This window comes from Telmatherina bonti, assembly GCF_933228915.1.
Source record: "Telmatherina bonti genome assembly, chromosome: 17".
In the NCBI taxonomy this organism is placed as follows: Eukaryota; Metazoa; Chordata; class Actinopteri; order Atheriniformes; family Telmatherinidae; genus Telmatherina; species Telmatherina bonti.
Genome location: NC_136615.1, coordinates 17,452,255 through 17,476,020, shown reverse-complemented (window position 1 = coordinate 17,476,020; position 23,766 = coordinate 17,452,255). Strand labels below are relative to the sequence as shown.

Genomic DNA, 23,766 nt, shown 5'->3' with positions numbered 1-23,766 from the left:
CTTAATCTGCCAGAAAAGCTTTTCATCACTGTTTTTTTTTCCTCTTTTTTTTTAAGAACTATGCTTACAAAGTTAATATTACATCAAAAGGCAGAAAAGGTCAAAAAATGAAAAAGAGAGAAAAAAAGAAAAGTTTAATATCCCCTCGTTGCTCATTTCCCGAGTGTCTCTGTTCAGTTTGCTCTCCTGTAATTTAATGTCACGTTCAACAGAGCTTAGCAGTCAGGTGATCTGATTGTTTTAGTATCTCTGTGCTGTACATGTCCAAGGCATGGTTAACTCGAATCATCTCGCTGTTGTTGAGCTTGAGCCTATGCTTGAGCATACAAGAGAAGAGGTCCAGCTGGGGTTTTCCAGGCGCAGAAGGAGGCGCTAAACGGTTAATCCGATCCCTAATGTCCAGTAGCAGAAGCATAACGGATGATGATGAGTAGAACTGAGTTCCTTGTGTGTACGACTGGTTTACCTGTTGCACAGCACTACGAAGCAGGTCGGCGTTAAAGCGCAGGCTGTAACCAAACACTTGGATATCAGAGATTTTTATGTAGATCTGACGTTTGTTCGGGTCTGCCAGATCTACCGGGCCCTGTCCTGTATCGTTGCGGAGGCCGGTTGGGATCTTAGCACGGCTGCGTAGGTAAATGTGCACCGTCTCAAAGAAGGTCTTCCATCTGTTGCCCAACAGGAGAGTCCAGTTGAAGCACTGCGAGTTCTGCAAGCGTACTTTTTCCCAGCGTGGGTAACCATGTTCACCGAAAGGCATGCTCCAGCCTTCTGAGTGGCTTCCACTAAACGGGTTGACATAAACGAAGAACATGGGGTCGATGCTGCTGTTTCGCATCTGGCAGATCTTCATTGACAGACCAATTATCATGTGGAGGTAATCCATCCGGTTTTTGTTGCTCTTGAGCGTCAGGGACATACGCTTTCGCCATCGTGGATCAAAAAAGGTCTCCAGTCGGATCTCATTACTAATGAAAGTGGTATGAATGTACAATCGCGAATCCATTTTCTGTAACAGGTATTTCAGCTCCAGGTCCTGAAAGTCCAGATCAGTTTCAAAACTGATGAACTGCTCGCTACGTTCTGAGTCCACATTCTGGGGCTCACAGCGACCTCGGTACAACTTGTAGCCCTTGTTGCAGGAGCCACATTGAGAGATGTTAGCCAGACTGCACATGGCACAGCTGTTGTTACCTCCGATGACACACGGGATGGGTCGCTGGCACAGTGTGACACCTGTGTGGCACACACATGTCCTTTGGCTCTCCAGGAAGGTCCCCCAGAACCCATTCTCATTGCAATACAAGAAGGATTGAACCCTGTTGAGCCACTGCATCACAGATCTAGAGGGAACAGAAAAGACAAAGACAGGACAGAAACATTAAAATTGATCTTTTTATCTTCATTTTATGTCTTTAATAGAATCAAAATCTTATAGTTTGGTTAAATGTATACATGTCACATATGTAGTCAGGGAATAGAGAAATGGCGTCCCTTTTGGCAATAATATTCTGAGATAGTGAAAGCATCACTTGCTATTCCTATCTTGTCTTTTTTTCCCCTCAGGCATTTTTGCTTGTTGTCTTGACAGCAAAAGAACTTTTTTTTTATTCTGGCTATAGGAGGTGAATTTTGATTCCACATTTTTTCAGAAAGGAAGGCTGGTCAAGGTTAGTTTGACATGTAAGTGAACTTATGTGTAAACTGTGATGGATGAAAAAGCATTCTGAGTCGACCAAAAAGGCCCAAAGCATTTCCAAAATAAGTGCAAAATACTGTACCAACAAAGTTAAGTTTCCCACATTTTAGTTACTGCTTGCACTACAGATAACCTTTAAAGGACAAACACTCTGCTCTCTCTTTGGCTTCAAACTGAGAATGAGATAAAGTTAAAGTAAACTGTCAGCACTAAATAGTCTTCACTTATATGGCACCTTTTAACCTTGTTTAGCTGCTACAAAGCACTTTATAATGTCATTCTTGATCAAAGATGAATCAACACATTGGGGAACTAAACCGCCAACTTTCTAGCAGGTGAAAGACAACTACCTTTTATGGATTTTTTTTATGGATGCCACCTCATTCCACAAAAATGCACTGTTGGATGTCATGCAAATTTGAAGATTGTGGTCGTCAATGATCCCATTTCATACAGAAAAAAAACCTTGCAACCAGAGTTCCAGAAATTACTTTTTGCCTCCGATGAACCAGCACTGATGTTGGCCACAGTTGTTTTACCTTGTGCTGATATCAATCCAAAAGCTTTGAGAAGGGTATGGAATTTATACAAAGAAATGTGAGTACAAAATTGCTCTGGGACACCAGAGGCTTTGTAGTCATTGGTAATAATTAGTGTAACATTCAAAACCAAGCCAATGCTGCCACTAAAGTGACAAGACCTGTAAGACTACAGTTTTGATGAAGGATGGAATGTCACTGATACAAGAACAAATATAATTTTTGATTTATGACATTTTGGCATGAATGGTGCACATGTTGCAGCAATGTTTGGCAGATCAAGAGGTAAGAAGGTTCAGAGTTAAATAACTGACAAGGCCTTAGTCGTGTACTTCAAGTGTCATTTAGTTTTGACACTGTTTAAAGCACAATGTGAAACCTGTGCAAACCCTTTTTTGTTTTTGCTTTTAACAGAGGAAAGATTTTATTGTTCACAAAGACAGGATTTGATTAGAAATGAGCAGGATTCATTCTGAATAAATCCTTTATATGCGCCAAAAGATGCAATTTCAAAAGAAGGTTTATACAAAGAGCAGTTTTTCATTTGAGATTTCAACTGCAGACTGTTTTTTTCTTCCAATGTAAGTCTTTAGGAATAAGTACCCTCAGTTTTGGAATGGGTTATTGTTTGATTTAATGGACTAGTGACCTGTCCAGAGTGTAACACCGCCTGTTGTCCAGTAGCTGCTGGGATAAGCTTCAGCTGCTTGAAACCCTGGAATAAACAGGCATAGACGTAAATGGATAGATGGATTAGTTTTTTACATATTTTCTTTTTCTTCTCTCTGGAGTTTTCTGAACAAACTACTAATCAACAATTATTGGCTGGATATTATTTTCTGTATTTTCAGGCCATTTAAGTGTTTTACAGTCTTCTGTGATGACAGTTTATTTCTAAAAGTATAATGATATGTCATTAACTGCTTAGTTTTTCTCTTTAATTATATCTTGCATTTTTCTGTAGTTCTATAATTATGCATGTTTTCTCAAGTTGCAGAAATATGCATGAGGGAGCTCCGTTAGTCATAGTTCATTGCTCCCTTCCTCCAATAATGGTGCCTGTAACTCAAAAAACAAAGAAAGCACCATTGGAGGAAGGAAAAACTGTTTTAATCAAAGCGAAGAAAAAAAAAAAAAAACCAATAAAAAGAGAATTTAAAAAGTAGCAGGAGCGAAACAAGATGCTTATATATGTTTATATAGACTTTATTAATAAATCATTTTCATCAAAAAAATTTTTTTTTCTTCAGTACCTGATTAAGTAAAACTACTAAGAGCTGTCAATGTTTTTTTTTTTTTTTTTAAGTCACATTAATTCTATATCCATAATGGATATGCTTTATTGGAGACATGAATAATTAAAGCCACTGCATAAATTGGATGCAAATGATTTGGCTGGGAGTGATGCAACTCCATATGTGTCACTATTAATCATTTATACCAAAGATAGACTGTTTATTGTACTTGAAGGAAGCTGGTATACTCATTACAGGAAATGCGCTGGCAAATTCATTTAAGGTTCCACAGTGAGTGTTCACTTCAGGAATTTATGATGCTCATTATGAAAGAATGCATAGTGGTGAGGTAAACCCAGAACAATGACAAGGTGCCGATATGCAGTTGTAATCATAGCCAACATGTGATGCATGTCTTTCATTAGCTGATATAAGATCCATTTATTGGATGACTTTCCTGAGCCTAAAAGGGACAAAATGATTTAAAACTCTTCTTCTTTTCTTATCTATTTCATTAGATTTTTTGTGCAGTGTGTCAAGCTATGTTGGGATTGTTTTACCTAGTTAAATTAAATGCCAAAGTGACTCTTATAAATAACTTTTTCTACTATGCTGCACTCTATGCAATTAAACTAAAAGCTTCAAGGTTTAATATGAATTCTTCATTAAGGCCACATATGGAGATTAATCATGTTCAACATAATGCAGCTTCTCTATTTCTATATCAGTCATGGATATCTTGTTTCTCTGCTCACATTCACAACACCTGGATGATGTAAACTACTTTTAACTATGTTGTCTAGGCAATATAGCATCACAACAGCTCTTGTGTTTCTCCTTTCTCCTCTGATTTTTCTTCTGCAGCACATTGCAAAAGTCATCACCAGACATGACACTTTTTATATTTTTCTAATAGAGCAAAAACTTTGATATCTTTCTCTAAAAAAAAAAGAAATAAAAACATCTGCAGACACATAAATAGCATTGTCCTTGTAATCGAAGGGGCAACATCACCTATTGACTGTATCTAGGAATCTTTTTTTTTTTTTTTTTTTTGCCCTGGTAGCATTGAGTCACTGTTAATTTGATAAGCTTGGCTATGCTGTCAGTTTCTAGTGTTTAGACTGTGATGTTGGCAGTGTAATATGTGATAAAAAGCAGTGTTTACAGCTTAGAGAGATTTGAGCAATACAAGGGTATGGAAGACAACAAGAGAATGAAAAAAAACAAGATCAAAACAGCATTTTTTCCAAGTGGGATAGTAAAAAGGAGCAGGTGGGTGAGCATGCCACTCTCTTTACCTGGAGCTGGAGGGCATCCAAAATGATTTTGCTTTGGAATCTGTAATGCTGCCATTCAGAGAAACAATATGCCAATGGTCTGCTAATGGGACCAAACTAGATTTTAATAATGTATTTGACTATTTACATTTACAGTCTCATTGGCAGACTGAAGATATGATGAAGGGCCTTTTTTAGGGTGGTTGGCACATGTTTCATCAGCTTTGACCACATCCCCCCATTGTCTGAGGGTGCATTTACATCAAGATAGTCCGCTAGACTCAGTCCGATTGGGGACCCAGTTCAGTTGTAGAGGGGTGTATCCATGCGGACCGAGATTGATTTTTATATAAATAAATATCTATATATCTATATATCTATATCTATCTATATATATATATATATATATATATATATATATATATATATATATATATATATATATATATATATATATATATATATATATATAATGTATATTACATATATGTGTGTGTGTGTGTGTGTGTGTGTGTGTAAACAGCAAGAAAGGTGTAGCAAGTAGCTATAATAACTTCTACAGCAATAAGCTGCAGAGCTTTAAAACATTTTGGTTCCACTCACAGATATATGTGAAGTGTATATGCGTGCACACAGATGTAGTGGAAATGAATAAGTCCCTCCATCTGATGCAAAGCTGTCTCACACAAGCAAACAAATAAACATGCTGCTCTTTTTTTCTGTGCCATCAGGCACTCTTGATGCATACTCCATGGAAGAGAAAGCACACACTGCAGCTCTTTGATAACACTTCAGAATAAACCTGTGCCAGCTCTCACAGACAAATGTGGGTGTGCTTGTTTTTCTGTCAGGGACAGTTGACAACGGCTCATTTTCAGACCACTTAAATTAATATTTTACCAAATCTGTTTCCACTTATATGGCAACATCCCCTATACTGACTTGGTTTTAGGCTTTTTTTTTTAAGTGGCAGCCAGGATCTTTTCATATTTTGCATCGTGTTTTTTGATTTACAAGAGCGGATGGGGGAAATTCCTGCCTAGCCTTTCCTGTAGTGCTGACATCATGGCACATCTGCAGCAAGGCTCTTAAGCTGCAACTGCAGTCGGTGGTGACAGATGTGTGCAATGACCTAACAAGAAAACTCCCACAGCTACATTTTCTTTTCAGGCTGTTAAGTGAAATACATGAGTGAGCTATAGTGTTTTGGGCATGTGCAAACCTCAGCACTAAGGTGACTTGATGGACAGAAACAACACAACCATAAGCTAAAATATATAATGGATGACATACTTTTGCATGCTTCAAAAAGCAACAATTAAAACTAACCATACATCAACCCAAAGGAGAAATTTCCATTAAAGTGTCAAAGTTTCAAGTTACTGTTTCGCACTATTTCCCGGCAAGTATCAAGCAGCATCAACACTATAGCTTTGGTTTATGTTGCTGAGCAAATCTGCACCAAGGTCATATTTCTACCCACCTCTCCCTAGGCATCTGGTGGTTGGGATTGTGGTGACAACGGATGCTGAGGCCAAAGAGTTTGCGGGCGGTGCGCTGTATCTTGAGCCGCTGTATCTCCAGAGAGCTCTGAAGGAGCCTGTAGCGGGCCTGGAGGTCCCAGTCACTGCCCCACAGAAGATGCACACTGCTGATTGGCAGGAAATGAGTGGAGGGCAGTCTCTTCAGAAATGACTTGAACTCATCTAGATAACACACAGGGAAAGAATGGAAGATAAGGTTACAGAACAGGAAAATAAAAATTGTGTAGATATACAATACTTTATGCCTAAATTCTATAAATACAGTAATACAGAGTGCGATGAAAAACTAGAACTGCACTGTTTTTCTTTCCCCCTTTTTTTTCCTCTTTGATTATTGCTATACATCTGTTGGCTTTTTTGGATTTATTGTGTATTGAGCAGTAGTAAGAAAACAGGACTCTCTAGGCAGTAATTATCCTCTTCTCTGCAGTCTCATGCAGCAAGATTGCAGCTTAACAAATTTGATCGAACCAGATGGTCGTCCTTTTGTTCCTTTGACCACTTTTTATTTCAACATTTGTTTGGTTACAATAGGCTTGAACTTGTCGCTAAAACTCTGGGAAACACACAACAACAAATATTCTGTTCAGCTTGCTAATTAGAAACAATATTGACTCAGAGTATTTCATTCTGATATCCATAATAATACACCCCTAAAAATAGCAGAACAAATTAAATTTCCACAAATACCCATTTAGCAATTTCTTATATCTTTGGTGTGGCGGAGATTTAAATCTGAAAACGAATGTACCAAACATACAAATACACTTGTGCCAATGGAGCATAATATAGTGGAATGCATAACACATTTCCTGGACACAATATAGAGCTTTGTTACACTCTGTTGTCCATATGAACAGCTCCCCACATTCAAGAGATGCACCTGCAAAGAATGCGAGCACCCTCCTACAGCCGTCCTCAAGACAGTTTAACAGCATTAACCACAGAGCTGAGCGCTCTTTTTCAGCCAGAGCTGTGAAATGTCAGAATTTCCTCCACCCTCTTCCCAGGCATGTCAAAGCTCTCTTTCCTTTTTTCTTCAAAGAGACCAGAATCCTTCTCCCCCCCTGTTTTGAACTTGTCATATTTCTCCACCCAGCTTTCAGAGATGTCAGATACCTCCCTTGCCCTTTCCCTAGAAAGTCTGGGTGTCACCAGCATCCAACATTTAGAATTATCTGACTCCCTGACTGAAAAACACACCCCATTATCAAGTCACGCCCCAGTGGCAGTTAAATAGTAGCCAAGACCTTTTATACAAGCTTCAAAGCCATCAAGTATCCCTTCCTTGATAGAGCTTCCAAAGAGTTCACAGAGTGCCTTGAGTGACTTATCTCAAGCCACCCAGCACACCTTATCTAGAGATTACAGCTCTCACAGTTTAAACACACTTTACCTCTTGTTCCATTACATCTTGCTTTGTAGAATCTCACCAATATTTTATCCTAATGCTTCCTGACCTGCCTGGTGGTGCATATATGGACCAGTAATGCTCAGCTGTTTATATAATTATGATTCACGAGTTAAAAAGAAAAAGATAAATAAAAAATAAATCTAAAAAATATATCTTTGTAATTTTACAGCAACTAGTAGATTTCCCAGATGATCAGCTAGTAACAGTAAGCGGGGAGCAGTGGGAGCAAATATTTCTGCTTATTTCCCAGAGGAAAGAAGAGATATTATAGACAAAGGACTTCATGTGATTAAAAAAAAAAGGTTTAAATAAAATAACTAGTTAAACATTTGCAGATTTTTTTTTCTAAACTCCAAAACTAGGCTATGCCAAAATAAGTTTATTACTCCTCCGCAATTCTTTTACATTTCCATGGTTTTTGTACACCTCTGTGCTAATTTGCACATTACCAAGAGTTAAGGTTTGCTTTCAGTTTCTGCATCTCCTCTGTTATAAACAGAAAAGGTGAGCCATTTTCTGATTAAGTTTTATGTGGTAAACACACATATTGTTTTGCCAAAGAGCATGTGGGTGTAACCTCAGTTGTTCCGCAGCAATAATTGCAGCAAGCTAGATAACTACATTAGCTGGTGCTTACTGACTGCTGAGTATGACTGAGGCAGTGTGTAGCTGTAATTGTTACTTTAGCTATAATATGACATGTCACAGGGTGTGCAGACATAGCTCTGCACTCTTTTTTTTTTATGATGATGGCTGGGACACATTGGTTTACACAAGGAAAACAGGAACTACATGTAGCAGTTCAGTATGCTGTATTTACTGAAATGTTCAGTGCAGGTGAAATGCCGTATGAGAACAAATGCACTAGCCCCTTGGTGTTTTAGTAGCATATCTGTTAAAAGGATTATATTTTCTTGTTGTTGTTGTTTGGGGGAAGTGGGGGGAGGGGTGTTGATGACAGCATTGGAATTGAAGGTTTACTGTAAATCCTCAGAATAACATTCAGCCATAGATGCAGCTTTCGTGTTGGTGGTAGTCACATTAACATCTACAGCCAGGCAGAGCAGCAGCAGATGCAGCTGTGCTCACAGCTTGTGATTTAACACAGTCAAAGCTCTGCCTTTTGAAAGCAGTTCTGAGCAATGAGCGCATCATGTACAGTGTCAGATCATCTCCTCTCTGTACCTGGAGAACATGTCCTCACATGGTAATGTTATAACACTGTTTGGATCAGAGAAATGCAAATTATATTCCAAGGCAGTGGATAGAATTTATTTATTTATTTATTTATTTATTTATTTATTCATTCATTTATTTATTATGAATCAATTAAAATGAAAGTGAAGTATTATCCTATGTTGTTATCATGTTGGAAAAAGAGCTTACCATGTTGTGTGTTGTTTTATATGTGAAAAGTCACTAAACATTAAAGACAGTTTGTAACACAGTTAGAGCCGATTGTGGAATTTGGGAAAATATATATTTTAGGTCCTTATTTGAAATGGATTAAAAGTTCATTGGCCTTAAGGTTATGTTGAGTAAATTATTGGATTAATAATGTCTTATGATGATTTTATTTTACTTTTTGTCATGACAAACACATTTTTTAAGCACAGATTTATGTTTTTTGAGCATTTTAATTTATTTTTTTCTTTTTCCTTTGGACTCTTGCAGCTTGTCTCTTTAAGGATGTGCTGACATCTGGGACAATAACGACTAACATTAACTTTCTTCTTTCTTTCATGGAACATAAATATATTTATCTGTTGCTGGCAGGTTTTATTGGGACACTTTTATATCATATTAATAATAAATATAGTGTGATGCCTTGAAGCATAGACACTGGCAAGCTAATGTGTGTTTTTCCTCCTGTGTTGTATTATTTCTTTTCTACTGGCATTTTTGCTTCCAATGAAAACAAAGAAAGCTGTAAGTCACAAATTACTGAATGCCAAAATTTGACATGACAGGCATTTAAACAGCTATTTTTTTTTTTATAAAGTTTTATTATATTTAACTCTTTATATTTTAATACATGATAAACCACCATAAACTTTAGTATTACTATAAAATTTTTCAATAATAATCTTAACTCAGAAACATGTGGCGTAAAAAACAACAAAACATGACTGTACTTATATTTTTGCCATGTTTAAATAAATGAATGAAATGAATGAAAACTCAGAGGATATTCCAGCTTACCAGAGTTCTCAAAGTCTTTATAAGATGCTGCCCATGTCTCAGTCATCGCCAGTAGGGTGTTTTCCATGATCTGGATGTCGGTGATGGGGCAGTTGCACTGGGGATACTCGTCGGCGCACTGGCAGATGCACTGGTTGTTACGGCATACATACTCCCCCTCTCCATTACACATTATGTAGCTCAGAGCTGACTGGACAAATTTCTCCTGCAGGTATTCTGGGAAAATGACCTGAAGACCTGGAACACATAGAAAAAGGAAGTTTAGATGAAACACAGCGTGTTTAATAATTGTTCCTAAAGAAGAGGGGAGGCCGACTCCAGTCCTGCAAATGTTTGGAGTTTTCCTGCTGCAACACACCTGACACACTTCTGACCTGTTAACACTTATGCTAAGCTTGACATCAAACTCTGCACATTGATTCAGGTTTGCTGTGGCTCATGAGGACCAGAGTTGGCTCCCTGCTATGGGTCATTAAAGGGAACAAAAAAAAAGAAAAAAAAAAAAAACGTGCTCATGTATGATGGAAATCACATTAACAATAACATTATTAAAAGCTCCAAACAGCTCAAAAGAACTTAAAATATCACTTTAATTGTAATTTTATTACAAAACAAACTGAAATAAAAAGGGGTAGTTTTAGTTACTGTCAACACATGATGAAGATCTGATATTTGTTTATAGCTAAAACATATGTGAGATGTTGCCAGTATGAGCGTAGAAGCAACAACATGGATATGTACCTGCCCAAGAGTGCCCTGCATTTTAATCTATCTTTTTTTTTCTTTTTAACTAAAGGAAGTGCTTGACAGCTGCCTCTTTTTTACTCTCTTTAAGCATCTCTGGGTGAGTCACTCTGCTGATGTGACAATGAAAATCAGTGATTGATGCCAGCCCTTCTTTGATGAATTACTCTATTTATCAGTCAATTTATTCTTCTTTCCATGCATTGGTTATGCATGTTCAGTGTGTGTTACCATTTGTATTTGTCACCCAGCTATGTGGCATTCTGCTAATTCCAAAGCAGAAGCTGGATTTGTCATTCAGAGGCCAATTTAGAATAGAAGGGTTGTACCTTTTCACTCTTCACTATCACTGACAAGATATTAAGAATTTTTCGACTCCAAGCCAATCCATATCTCACCCAGGGGATCTCACAAGAATTGAAGCTTGGACAGCTAACCGTACAGGCTTTCTCTTCAGTTCAGACCCGAGGAAAATAAATCCCCAGCTCTACAAGCCACTGGATTGGAAAAGAACTAAATAGATTTTTCCTTCTTGTAGGAAACAACATCTCGGTAAGGCCATATTTTCTTAATAGGTTTTACTTGAGCACAAACAGTGCTTCAGCAGAAAATATGCAACCAGGAACCAGAACAGAACATGTTATTGAATGATGAACGATTGCATTATTCTTTCCGCTCACATATTATTTTCACCTTTGGCTGAAAACAGGAATCCATTTATGCAAAGTCAACATAATGCAGCCAAAATGAAAGGGAAAGTAAGCATATAATTCCACACTGTGCACATGAATCATTTTCAAGGTGTTGTCATAGAATAAAATAGTGTCTCGTTATGCATTTGCATGTGGCAATTAATGCTCTTTTCCTTTTACCCACAATAAATACGAAACATAACTGTGGGTGATTTAGAAACAGAAGAAAGCCATAATTGCTTGGATCGGAAACACAGCATCACTTTTAGCGGCATCATCATGGTGACAGACTGTGAAAGATTCATGCAGTGATGTTTTATGTTCGCAGTAAAAGCTCGTGGGGCTATCTTTGTTTATAAACATGCTACTTGGATCAAATCGGAGGCTACCACAAAGACACTGTACCACTCATAACTGTTCAAATGCACTCAAGCTCTTTGTACTACATAAGCCTTGGTGGTAAAGTCTACCTCTGTTTTGCACAATAGCAAGCCCCTTTCTTCTCCACACCTCATCAGAAGTAGTGCCCATCAGAAAGGAAGGGAACAGAAGGAAGCAGGGATGGAGGGAGTAGAGGGGATGGATAGATCATGTCTGACCACAAAAGAGTTGGGTTGCCCAGGGCTTTTTCTCCATCAGGCCTGTCTGGATCCAATATTCATTTAGTTTGATGTATTCCTGGGCTTGAAACTTTAATGTGATTTGTGGGAAAATCCAGATGGCAAGTTCACGGATCAACGCTGCTCACTGACAGTGCTGGTGCCAGCGGCCGCCTGCACAATAACACTGTGTGCTTCAGCCCCCACCACTATCTAACCATGCCCTGCTATCGACACATGCACATATTTTCTTTTGCGATATGAGTATGTTGGTTTTGGAAGATAGATGAAGCAACAATTTGAGACGCCGACATTCAGCTCAGCACTATCGCTCTGGCAATCTTGTGCTTTCCACTCTTCTCTTAGTGTTTCTGTCCATTCTCTTCCCATGCTCCTCTCTCTGCCTCAGCACCGCGCATCTGTATACATCTTCTACTGTCTTACTTCATTACACTCACTCCTACTCCAGCCACACACATGCATGTGCCCCCTTGACTCCTCCACCACCCTCACCCCACCCCGTCATCCTTTGGCTCTCATTCATCCCATCAATCACTCTCCTCATTCCTGTTTCTTTACCTCTTCGGCCGTCCTCCACATTCTGCCGCTGATCACGGATTCAACTATTGGAAATTTCATGTCCTGTCCTCCCACTCCAGTGCAGAAATGCTCTCATGCAATATAGTAAATCCATCAACATTTGTTAGTGAACTGGGGAATGAGTAAGAGAACTGAAACCCTCAGGCCAAAAGTGAAATGAGAAACTAATCGGAGTTAAAAAACATTTATCTTTGTGACTTAGCCAGGTTTTCTGTGTTAGTGCAATAACATGTGACAAAATTGGAAATGATTGCAGTGTAAAGCTCCGGTTTCTATGGCTCTGAGGCAGGTATGTGTTGAGAAAAACACTACCTATTGGAATATGGAGTTACACTTACTATCCTTAAAGAGGAGATGATGAAACGAATGGTATGCTTCGCAATACTCATGCAGCTATTTGATAACCACCGACTTCATGCTCTGTCAGTGCAAATGATTCTCTTCAATCCGTGTGCCTAGCTTGCTCTATATAAATACCAGTGCAAAATGGCACTTTTTCACATTGCATACATCAGACTGATGCATCTCCTTAAAGTAGTTTGAAGCGTAAATGCCCGCAAACATTGCATGAATGCTAAAAATGGAGAATTTGCTACTCTGACTTTGCCCTTTCATTGTGTCTCTCTCTTTCTTTGTTTCCAACATGGTGATAGATAGGGAGTGTAGGCCGCAACTGAGGCTTATAACTGCCTTGGCAAGCAGTTGCCTGCTTATTGGAATGCCATGCTCCGCCTCATAAGTTACAGTTTCATTAAAGATTAATTGACCATTGTGTGGCCACAATTTCACAAAATAATCATTACTTAATCCACTGGTGCAATAAAGTGCATTACTTCAATGGGGGCATTAAATTACCATTGGAGGTTATCGTTGCAGCCATGATACAAATCCAAAGAGCTCTGAACTATAAAGGATAGTCTGTTTCTCCTAAGTCCAGGGTTGTCCAGCTTCCCCTGCTGATTCTATCTACTTAATGAAGATGAGACACATAGTTTAAAACTTGCTGCATTTGCCTATTTTTCATGCAGCCTCTTTGTCTGCAGCTATGAGGTAGATGTGTAGCTCAAGTAGCTGTTTATCCACTTTTCATTTCTTTGCATAAAGCGATTTAGGCATCGAACAGTGTGTGTGTTGGGCCTGACAGAGGATAACATGTTCCACTGGAGCTATTCTCAGCTCTCAGAATATGTTAGCATTTTTTAAAGTTCTGAATGAGGTGTACTTAGCATTCAAACGGATAATGTGTTAGTGTGTCTGTGCTGAGTAGATTATCGTAGATTATCATAAGTGCTCTAAGCACTCTGGAAAGCAGCAGCTTGTGTTGTCAAACAGGACTGTTGACTCACAATTTTGGATTTGATGTATTTTAGTCTTTTGGTTGAGTTTTTATTTCAGTTGTGGCTGCATTTTCATCTTAACTTGTCTTAGCATTTAACAAAATGCATTTATAGTTTCTTCTCCCTATGTATATGTATATTTATATATATATATATATATATATATATATATATATATATATATATATATATATATATATATATATATATATACATACATAAATATGTATATTTATATATATATATATATATATATATATAGAGAGAGAGAGAGAGAGAGAGAGAGAGAGAAGAAACTATAAATGCATTTTGTTAAATGCTAAAACAAGTGAAGATGAAAATGCAGCCACAACTGAAATAAAAACTCAACCAAAATCACACATATATATATATATATATATATATATGGGTATTTTAAAGAGCAGTAAAGAGAAAATGGAAATTAACATCTGCTGGGATGCAAACAGAAAGACTTGTTCTTTACACTTAGTCCCTATATGGTTTTTGCTGAAAAATAAAGAAAGAAAAACATGCAAGCAAGGATGCAGGTGTGGCAATCACTGTGAAAGCATAAATTACGTATAAAAGTGGACTTGGCATTCAAAGTTTGCTGGTCTTGCATCCTGAATAGGGAATTGCTGAAATGGCATGCAGAAGCCAAAGGTGGATTGAGAAGACCAGGCACTGTGCAGAGACAGATGAGCTCTCCGTGGTGCTGAATTATTGTCAACCGTAACCCCCAAAAAAGTAGATACAAATGAAAAAGAAAAAAAAGTGTTGAACCAGATTAGAAGTCATGATTGCTTTCCTTCACCTTTCCCTGTGACAGAATGTCACAGTAGGTGGCGGGTGAAAATTTAGCCATTTCTTTCCTTTAAACTATGTATGATGTAAGCTGCATGTAGCAATTCTACTTTGAATTTAAATCTATTCTTTTAGTTATTATTAGCTGTATTACAAAATAGTGCTTCAACATGTAATTAGAGATTTGGTCGCTGTTGGCTGCTTGTGCACTTCAGTTTCACTGTTCAAGCTGTTCTGTCATGTGCTGCCATGTGTCCCTGCACAGCAGAAGCAGTAGGCCTCGGCTGGTGAGATATTGTTCTTGCTTTACACAATTGGCGCGCGCACACACAGGAAGCATTTACACTCATATGCACACACACACACACACACACACACGCATGCACACACCCTTTGTGGTCTCTTGCAGAAATCACATGTTTTACAAGAACCCTAGAGAGGGGGAGGAGAGACATATGACAGGCTCTGACATTTCCATTTCAGCTAAAAAAGACACAACTGCCCTCAAAGTGTCACCATGTGCTGCATACACATCTCAGATCAAAAGCCCAGATTTATCACAGCAAACACATCAAACATCCCTAAACACAGAAATATTGTTAATCCTCACACTTTGATAAAAATGAACAATGCTTAATTCTTGACAAATTCTTCCACATTAGCAAACACGAAAGCGAATCCAGTTTGGGCTGTACTCTGGCTTATATGTGGAAATGTTATTGTTCGGCCTTTTGAGACATTTGTGTGGCAACATGTTATTTAAACCACTGATGAACTATCTTTTTTTTTTTGTAGTTGTTGTATCATAACAACTACCTCTGAAAATGTGACATGTATCCAAAACAAATTCATGCTTGTTATATTTTCTGCAGTAAATAGTTACTTTCATTTAGTCAGTTATACTTCAGGCCTAAAAGTTCAGTGAGGTTTACTATGTAAACTGTCTTTTAATCATAACAAATTTAGATTAAGGCTATTTTACTTGCTACAATTCAAAATATAGTTCTTATTAATGAATTTTCAATGCTTCAAGGGGCCCCAGAAACAAAACAGGAGAAAAGTAAAGAAACTCTCAATCAACTGATGAGACTGACTCTGCATCAGAGCAAAGAAAACCGAGCGGAAAACCTTGCCACTTGTAGAAATGGCAGCCTGCAGCTAGAAAAACTGAGCATGGAAAACGGTGATTTATGGTCATGCTGGCCCAAATGGAAACTCATTCTTGATTGACCACTTCCAATTGAAAGCTGACCCGCGGGTCAACGTGGAAAGATTTCATCAGCTTTTGGGTTTTTCAGCATGTTAGAGAAAAATGAAAAAAAAAAAAATAAGAAAGGAAAAAAAGTGTGTGGCATCCATCTTCAAAATCATCCTGTGTTATTGGTTCTCTGAGCAAAAATGGTGCATCTTTTCAGGAAGGACAGGATTGCCACCAGTGCATTGCCCCTTGTTGGGAGGTGGCGTAACACTTTGCTTTGACAAAATATAGGGGTGCAGTGTAGCCCAAGGCCCAAGTCACGCTGTGATTTTTAAGTGTCATGAAATATGTATTTTTAGTTTTTGTGGTGTATCAAGTTTTTAGGTGAGGGGAAAATAGAGCTATGTTGACAGAGGCAAAAGAAAAGGATAAAAAGAAAGTAGCTAATAAAAAAAAAAAGTTCTGTTTATTTTTGGTCTCATCCAACATTTGCTCTTTGTGTTTCATACTGAATATTGTGTCTTCAGTAAGTAATATTTCTGCTATGCAGTCATTTATTGATACTTTAGTTACCAAACCAAATTTAACAAGTCCATAAAAAGAAAAAGACTTAATTGATTTGTATATTTGTCTTTCCCGTACTGTTTACAGCATTTTCACTTGGAAAGAAGGACATGCATCGAGCGACACAGCAATGAGTATCTAATTCATCACTCACTGCACGACTCGCCTACAGGGCCAGTTTAATTTATTTTCACTTCACCACTTTGAAAACTGTTGGCTCAGGCTATTCTAACATATTCATAAATCTTCTGAGATAGGCTCATGGCTCCTCCAAGATAGGCTCTTGAGGAAACTAGAGAAAGAGAAAAGAGAAAAGCATGCATTGAAGATTGAAAGAGGCAAATTAGCTTGCTTTTGTTTTGGTGCTAATTTATGACAGCCGTATTGGAGGTGATTGGGTCCTTGCAACGTAATGGTTTGTGGAGGTTCCAGGGCCTTTTATCTTTCTTTAGTGGAGTTAATATATGTAACCAATTTGCAAATTTCCACCTTTTGTAGCTGTTTTGCTTATTAGTGGTAGGCATCAAATTAAGAAATACACTATTCTAGCCTTGCTCGATTCATTGAAAACCGCTGTTAATTTACTGTTAAAGCTACACCCCATTCTAAAGAAACCGCCTCTCCATATCAGCATAATAGATGGCAGGAAATTGTCCTATTGGATATTTTAAAGTAAATGTAATATTGGAGGACTTTCTCTCCATCACCTGAAACATACTGTGTGGAAAAAAAATAATTAAAATAACCAATGAAAATCCTGACAATTTTACTGGAATGTGCTAATTCCTTCTTTCATTTAATTCTCATTACTCAATGAGCTATTTTTGCTTTTAGGTCTCAGAGGAGGCAGAGGGTGAGGATCCAGACAAATCCAATATCATCAGGTTTCTAAGCTTTAGCCTGGAGAGAGGACAAACAGATGCAGAAGAAAGTAATGTGGGTGGATAAAAGTTTATCTAATTCTCAAGCGCTGGAAAGTTAACCAGTAGACCTTTAATATTCAGATCGAAATAAAGAGAATAATGAAGAAATTTCTTGAAAAGAAAATATTATTCTTATAAATCATCAGGAAGCATTTAATGGAATTTGCTCGGATCCATCAGTATTAAGTGTAATTTGCAGTTTTTGCTCCAGTTTGTATTCATCCCAGTTATGCTTTGCAAAAAGGGATGATAGTCAGCAAACTGCAATCCATATCAGTAACACATGCTCTTATTTGCCCATGGTCTCTGTTTATAATACATCCTGATGAGTTCTTCTGATGCAACAAATCGTATGTGTGCACGAGATGCTGAATGTGTCAAAATGTAAAATTGAAACCTCCATGTGAAGAGTTTGGTGTGTCATAGATAAGTCATATATGCATTTTATTTCAAATAGTTATTGAAAAGGAAAGCCATGAGGAAGAGACTGCAAAAGGGGGATTTGCTGAACATTTTCCATCCCAAAACCGAGGGACAGAAGAGAGAAAACTGACTTTAGGCTTTGATAGGTAGCTCCCTTGATGTCTGAAACCACTACAACATTCTAATCTGAATCTATGTGAAAGCAATGGGAATATCCGGGGAGTTTCATATCCGCAGTGTGTTATCTGCAGCTCACAGCACCAACAGCTCACAAAGAGCAGACCACAGGGGTGAGGAGGAGGGAAAAACATTCCCTTTTTATAATTCTGCTATTTAAGAAAGAGAGAGCCCAAAGTGTCTCCAGGAAAATATTGATGACAGCTAAATTCACCAGATTGCTCATTTCTCATGTGCTAATTCAAACCAGACTGCTGTCTCAGAAATGCCTAAATCTAATTCCACCACAGCAAATCAGGAGAATGAAAGTTTAAAAAGTTTGATCGCAGGTTTCTATTCTGTTTCTTGTCTTTTCAAGCAAAGTTTTGCAGTAACATGTACAGTGAATTCCTTCTGGTAGAAAAAGTGCTGAGGTTGAGGATAAAAAAGAAAATAAATCCATGGAAAGGAAAAAAAAAAAGAACAATTAAAAGTTTAATTTGAGGGATGAAATGGAGTGCATTTTCTATTACTGCGCCCCTGTTGTAACCCATGTGGCTCTGCATACTAATATGATCCCTTATTTAATTCATAAGCAATTTAAAAAGGCTTGTTTGGATTTTCTTTCTTTCTTTTTTTTCAGTCTTTTCATTTCTGCTGGGAAGAGTAGATAGCACATATGCATTAAATAACTTTAACAAGCCAGACGGCCTTGTTGAAAACTCCAAGTCGGAGTGTGTTTGATTGAATATAAATCTATGAGACCAGGATTTATCCCTCATTTGATCTCTTACCTAAGGAAACATTGCTCTAATGAGTATTTGTTAAAGAACATGAAGAAACTAGGTAGAAAATAGAGCAGAATCTCATGATGGGTGGGCCAGCAAGAGGGCAAAACTATTTCATCAGGAAACAATAATACTAATGGATTAGATTTATATGATGGTTTTCAAGGCAACCAAAGTGTTTTGCAGTGCATTGATGGAAACATGGCAGCCAATGCATTGGGACAGCCTCTCCAACTACTACTGAACACTCTTACACACACACACACACACACACACACACACACACACATGCACACACTGGCATGGTGGATGAAGTGTCCAAGGACACGATGATAGAAAGATTGAGATAAAGTTGGACTAAAACTACTAACCTTCTGATTATTGAACAACCCGCTAAATAACTTAGATATATGTGATTAAAAAGTGAACTGAATGAAGCTGATGTGTCTCATCTCAGATAATCCGAAACAGCTCTGGCAGCTTGTGAGATGATGCAAACATTCTTAGTGATTCTTTCTTAGGAAAAAAAAGGAAAGCAGAATGAAACTGAATATGATTTTAAACACTTTGTTCAGAAAAAAAAAATAAGTTCCAGTACCTTCTCTAAATGCCCTGTACAGCATCAGCTGCAGCTATAAGTTAATAGTTACTCTTGAGCAGTCTTGCAGTTCAACTTCTGTGAGGAATTATGGCCAATATTTCTGTGACAACTTCAGTGCTGGATATTAACGAGTTTTCACAGCTCAGATGAACTGCTTCCTTCAGGTCCTTCTGCAACTGTTGGATAAAGTTCAGGGCTTTGACTTAACTTTTAAAAAAAACTAAACAAAGCAAACAACAAAAAACCTTGATTGTGTTAGCCTCTTTGGTGGAATGAGTTGTGTGCTTAGATTTACTGTTTTATTGCACTACCTGCTCTGTGCCAAGACTCTTCACAGACAGATGTCCTGACATGTTCTTTCGGTATTCGCGGATGTAATTCAGCATTTGTTGCTAATTCAGCACCTCTTTAAGCACTGTCATATGCACCATTACTCACCACTGTTTTCCTGATTGGATTCCATGAACATTAATATTGGCTAATGATAGCTGCACTTAGTTGCTCTAAGGTCATGTAACTAAGATTGCCCACACAGCAGGATGTATGTTTGGAGTGATTTTTGTTAGTTTACAAGTGCTGTGCATTATAATGGTCTTGAGTCTCATCTCTAAATGAACCATATGACTGTAGGCTTCTGAGATCTCTATTATTTGAGGTAAACTGTTTGACAATTTCAATACTGAGAAACTAACTTTTTTGGTTTCTACTCTTACATACAACCTTACAGCTAACATATTATTGATTGAAGTAATTTAAAACAAGTTTCCCCTTCAAATAAAGACTGACTGATGCTTTTAGCACTCAATGATATGTTGTATCTCAGAGTAAATGGAATTTGTGTGTGTGTGTGTGTGTGTGTGTGTGTGTTTATTATGTTCCTTTTTGGGACTTCTATGAAAACTCAGGCATTATTTTAGGATTATATCGACATCAAAATATCCAATTCCCAAACTTTTCTAATGCATAAAAGTCATATTGCCTCTTGATGGCATGTATTTGTTCTTTCTAAGGGTAATTATGAATGCACGCCAGGGCTGCATGATGGCATGGTGGTTAGCACTGCGGCCTCACAGCAAGAAGGTCGCTGGTTTGATCCTCAGTTGGGGTAGACTTGGACAGTGGCCTTTCTGTGTGGAGTTTGCATGTTCTCCTTGTGTATGTGTGGGTTCTCTCCGGGTACTCTGGCTCCCTTGCACCGTCCAAAGACGTGCATGTTCGGTTAATTGGTTACTCTAAACTGCCCACAGGAATGAGTGTGAGCGTGAATGGTTGTTTGGCTCTGTGTGGCCCTGTGATGGACTGGCGAGCTGTCCAGGGTGTACCCTGCCTTTCGCCCAAAGACTGCTGGGATAGGCTCCAGCTTCCCCGCGACCCTTCATCAGACTAAGCAGTTAGGATAATGAATGAATGAATGAATGAATACACGCCATCGACTGGCGAGAGTCTGTTACTGAGCTTCTTGCAATTGGGTGCTTTTCACGGCAAGGGTGCTTTTTTCAACACAACACTGTCTCCCCTTTTCTATGTCACTTCCTGTCTTACGGTTTTAGATGCAGTTGTAAAATTCTTACTGAAACTACTCCAGAAGCACAAATAGTGTATTTGCAAGTGTGTTTTTTATTCAACATTGGTTCCTGCAATATTTTTCTACATACTGTTTTAAAGGGGGGGGGGGGGGGGGGGGTTAATTTGCAAGCTGCTCTTTAAAGACACAATACAGAACTTTTGCTATTTTCCCCATCACATGCCCCCTATCTCGATCTGTAATTCCTCACCCATCTTCCATCCTACCTGACCTTATTAGTTCTTTCCCGGCAGCAAACGACGATCTTACTAGGATTTTTGTTTTGTCCCATTCTCTTTTTTAAGCTTCTTGTGGTTTTTTTTTTTCTTTTTAATGAATCAGCGACGGTGCATGTTCAAAACAGCTACTACATTTTCTGGCATGAAGCGAAACTTTGCTGCATCTCCATGCAGCGTCCCGGATTAAAAGTTGTATAGTATACTGCTGCGGCTCCAGAAAAAGCACATGATAGATGTCACAGTCTTATCAAATAAGGCCAAAATGCAGTTTTATAGTCAAAATTTACATATTTCACCTTTAAAGTCTCCTCTGAAAAGAGACAGTGTTTCACTAAGCTATGCTTGAGCAATTCATGTGTGCGCTTCTTCAGTTTTTGTCATTGCATCACAAAGTATTGTCATGAAATGGGTGAATAAATGTGAATTTATAAATCTGAATGTTACCCAAACAGCTATGCTGACCTTAACCATGAGCCATTGAGTTTTAAACTTTTCCATATGACTTTAGGAGAAATACAATTATGACACTCCAAGCTGCCAAAGGTTTTCTGATTCTTGGTTTTCATAAGGAGGTGAGGGAACACACTGCAGTGTGCAGCACAGGTGAACTGAGTCAGTGATCTCACAAAGCAGTCAAAATGAGCACAGCGCAGGGGTTCATGGAGCAATAATTCATTCAAGTCAGATCTTCAGTTGGTGTATCTACACATCAGGGAGCGAACGGAGAAATAGTAGAAAAAAGAATTCATTCAGAAATGAAAGTTTTAAAAAATTATGCTTCCAAAGGCATCAACACATCTCCTACAGTATCAATAAAAAGTCGGATGTACACATGCTGAGAGGAAAAAAACATTTTCTTTTGTACTTTCTATTTTAATCCTTAATCATCGTGCTTATAGCTACAGGATGTGTCCCTGCCACACATTTTTAAATAAAAATATGTGATCAATTTGTTTCATGTTGAACTTATGGAAATAAAACTTTTATTATGTTGTGAAGGACTTCACTTGGTTATCATGATTGTCATATGTGCTTATTGATTTGAGGCGCCTGCCTCATTTGTGAGATAAATGAAGGAGACGACATATGAGGTTATTTTTATTTATTTATTTTTTTTTCTGATAACAAATAATAATGGAAATGGAAATGTAGCTTTAACCACTTCTCTTCGATATATGTCAATATCAGTAAGCTATTGTTTGATCTGGTCATGATGAAGGTCATCATTTCCTCTCAGTTTATTTCCTTCTTTTTTCTGTTGAATCTAATAAACTGTTGTATCTCTAATTATGTTTCCTAAGTCCTTCCAACACATTTTAGATACACAGTAGCTGCACTGTCAAGTAAACAAATACAATTATGAACTTGGATGGTTAACAAGTCTTTGTTGGGCTTGGAAATAATTGCCTGACAGAATGAATTTACATTGGGAATGCTAAAATGCTAATATTAAAACACCTCACAATGGCATTTTTTTATTGCTATTAGATACCACCAACAGTGATCTGTGATCTACTACACTGACCTGATGTGACTCCTCCCCACAGTTTAAATGCCAAAAGTTAACATTTTAGCTAATTGTCTGGTAAAAGGTCAATGGGCATTTGTAAATGAGACACATGGTGGGTGTTCATTAGAAGTGCTAAGAGCTGCTAGGGCTTATTAGAGTAGTACATGGCCCAGCCAATGCCATTTCTCTCTGGGGATAGTCTGTGAAGTCCATTTATGGTGTATTGTCAAAGAGGACAATGCTGTAAAAGCCGTTATTTTGGGGCACTGACTGTAAAGAGCAGCCAAGTGCCGCAGTAAATCTGTTACAGAATCTTTCTGTGTTTTGTGTAAATGAAAGGCAATCAAGCTGGGACCACCATGAGGCCCACAAGTTGTTCCAGTTTTCACCATATCCAATTTTTCTAAGTAGACTTAAATCAAAGCAAAACAATTGAGCACATGCTGCTGAGATGCTGCTTTTATATGTCGATGTGTGGTGTGTATGTATCTTTTCTTAAACAAAACACTTGGAATTCATTTATCTAAAACACTTCATTTGGATAAGTAGGGGAACTGTAGAAGAGTCAAAGCAATTGTGCGCCGGGACCTGTTTCTTCCAGGAACTTAATGTGAAGCGCCACAACACATTTTTGGTTTCCACGCTGTATGTCAGGGTTAGCTGGTTTTGTGGTGTGGTGTTAATAAGCAACAGTCAACCACTGCCTTTGTTATGTTCCAAGAAATGCTATACACACACAGCTTTTTATGAAAAAAATGAAAGATTATAAGAAAATATAATGAGCTTATTTCAGTATAATGCATTATAATTTTAGATTACATTTACAGGGAAAAGGTATTAGAAATGCACTTTTCTGTATCAATGATGAATGCCGTGTGCTGCTGCGACTGCTGAGTGTGTTCCACTTGTTTATTTTTAATGTGAGTGATATCCACAAGGAGTATCCAATGCTTTTTTCTTTCCTTTTCATTTTTTCTTTCCTTTCTTTTTTTTGGCAAGAACTACCTGAACAATACAACACCATCTGGTTACATCCCTGCTGCCAGCTAATAGCAATGCCTGTCAAACAGTTTGATTTTGCCTCATCAAAACCGGTGCTGCATTGATG

The 23,766-nt window shown here is 38.0% G+C and overlaps 1 protein-coding gene across 1 annotated transcript in view; it reads right to left on the bottom strand.

The window, feature by feature from the left end:
* Positions 1-205: 205 nt before the first annotated feature.
* Positions 206-23,766, bottom strand: part of brinp1 (bone morphogenetic protein/retinoic acid inducible neural-specific 1) — a gene marked incomplete at both ends in the record, with an annotated part of 82,538 nt that continues 58,977 nt past the window's right edge. Inside the window, 3 exons of the mRNA XM_079256600.1 lie at positions 206-1,346; positions 6,240-6,462; positions 9,917-10,153. Of these exons, the coding sequence (XP_079112726.1) occupies positions 206-1,346; positions 6,240-6,462; positions 9,917-10,153 (1,601 nt within the window). The remainder of the gene's footprint in view (positions 1,347-6,239; positions 6,463-9,916; positions 10,154-23,766) is intronic.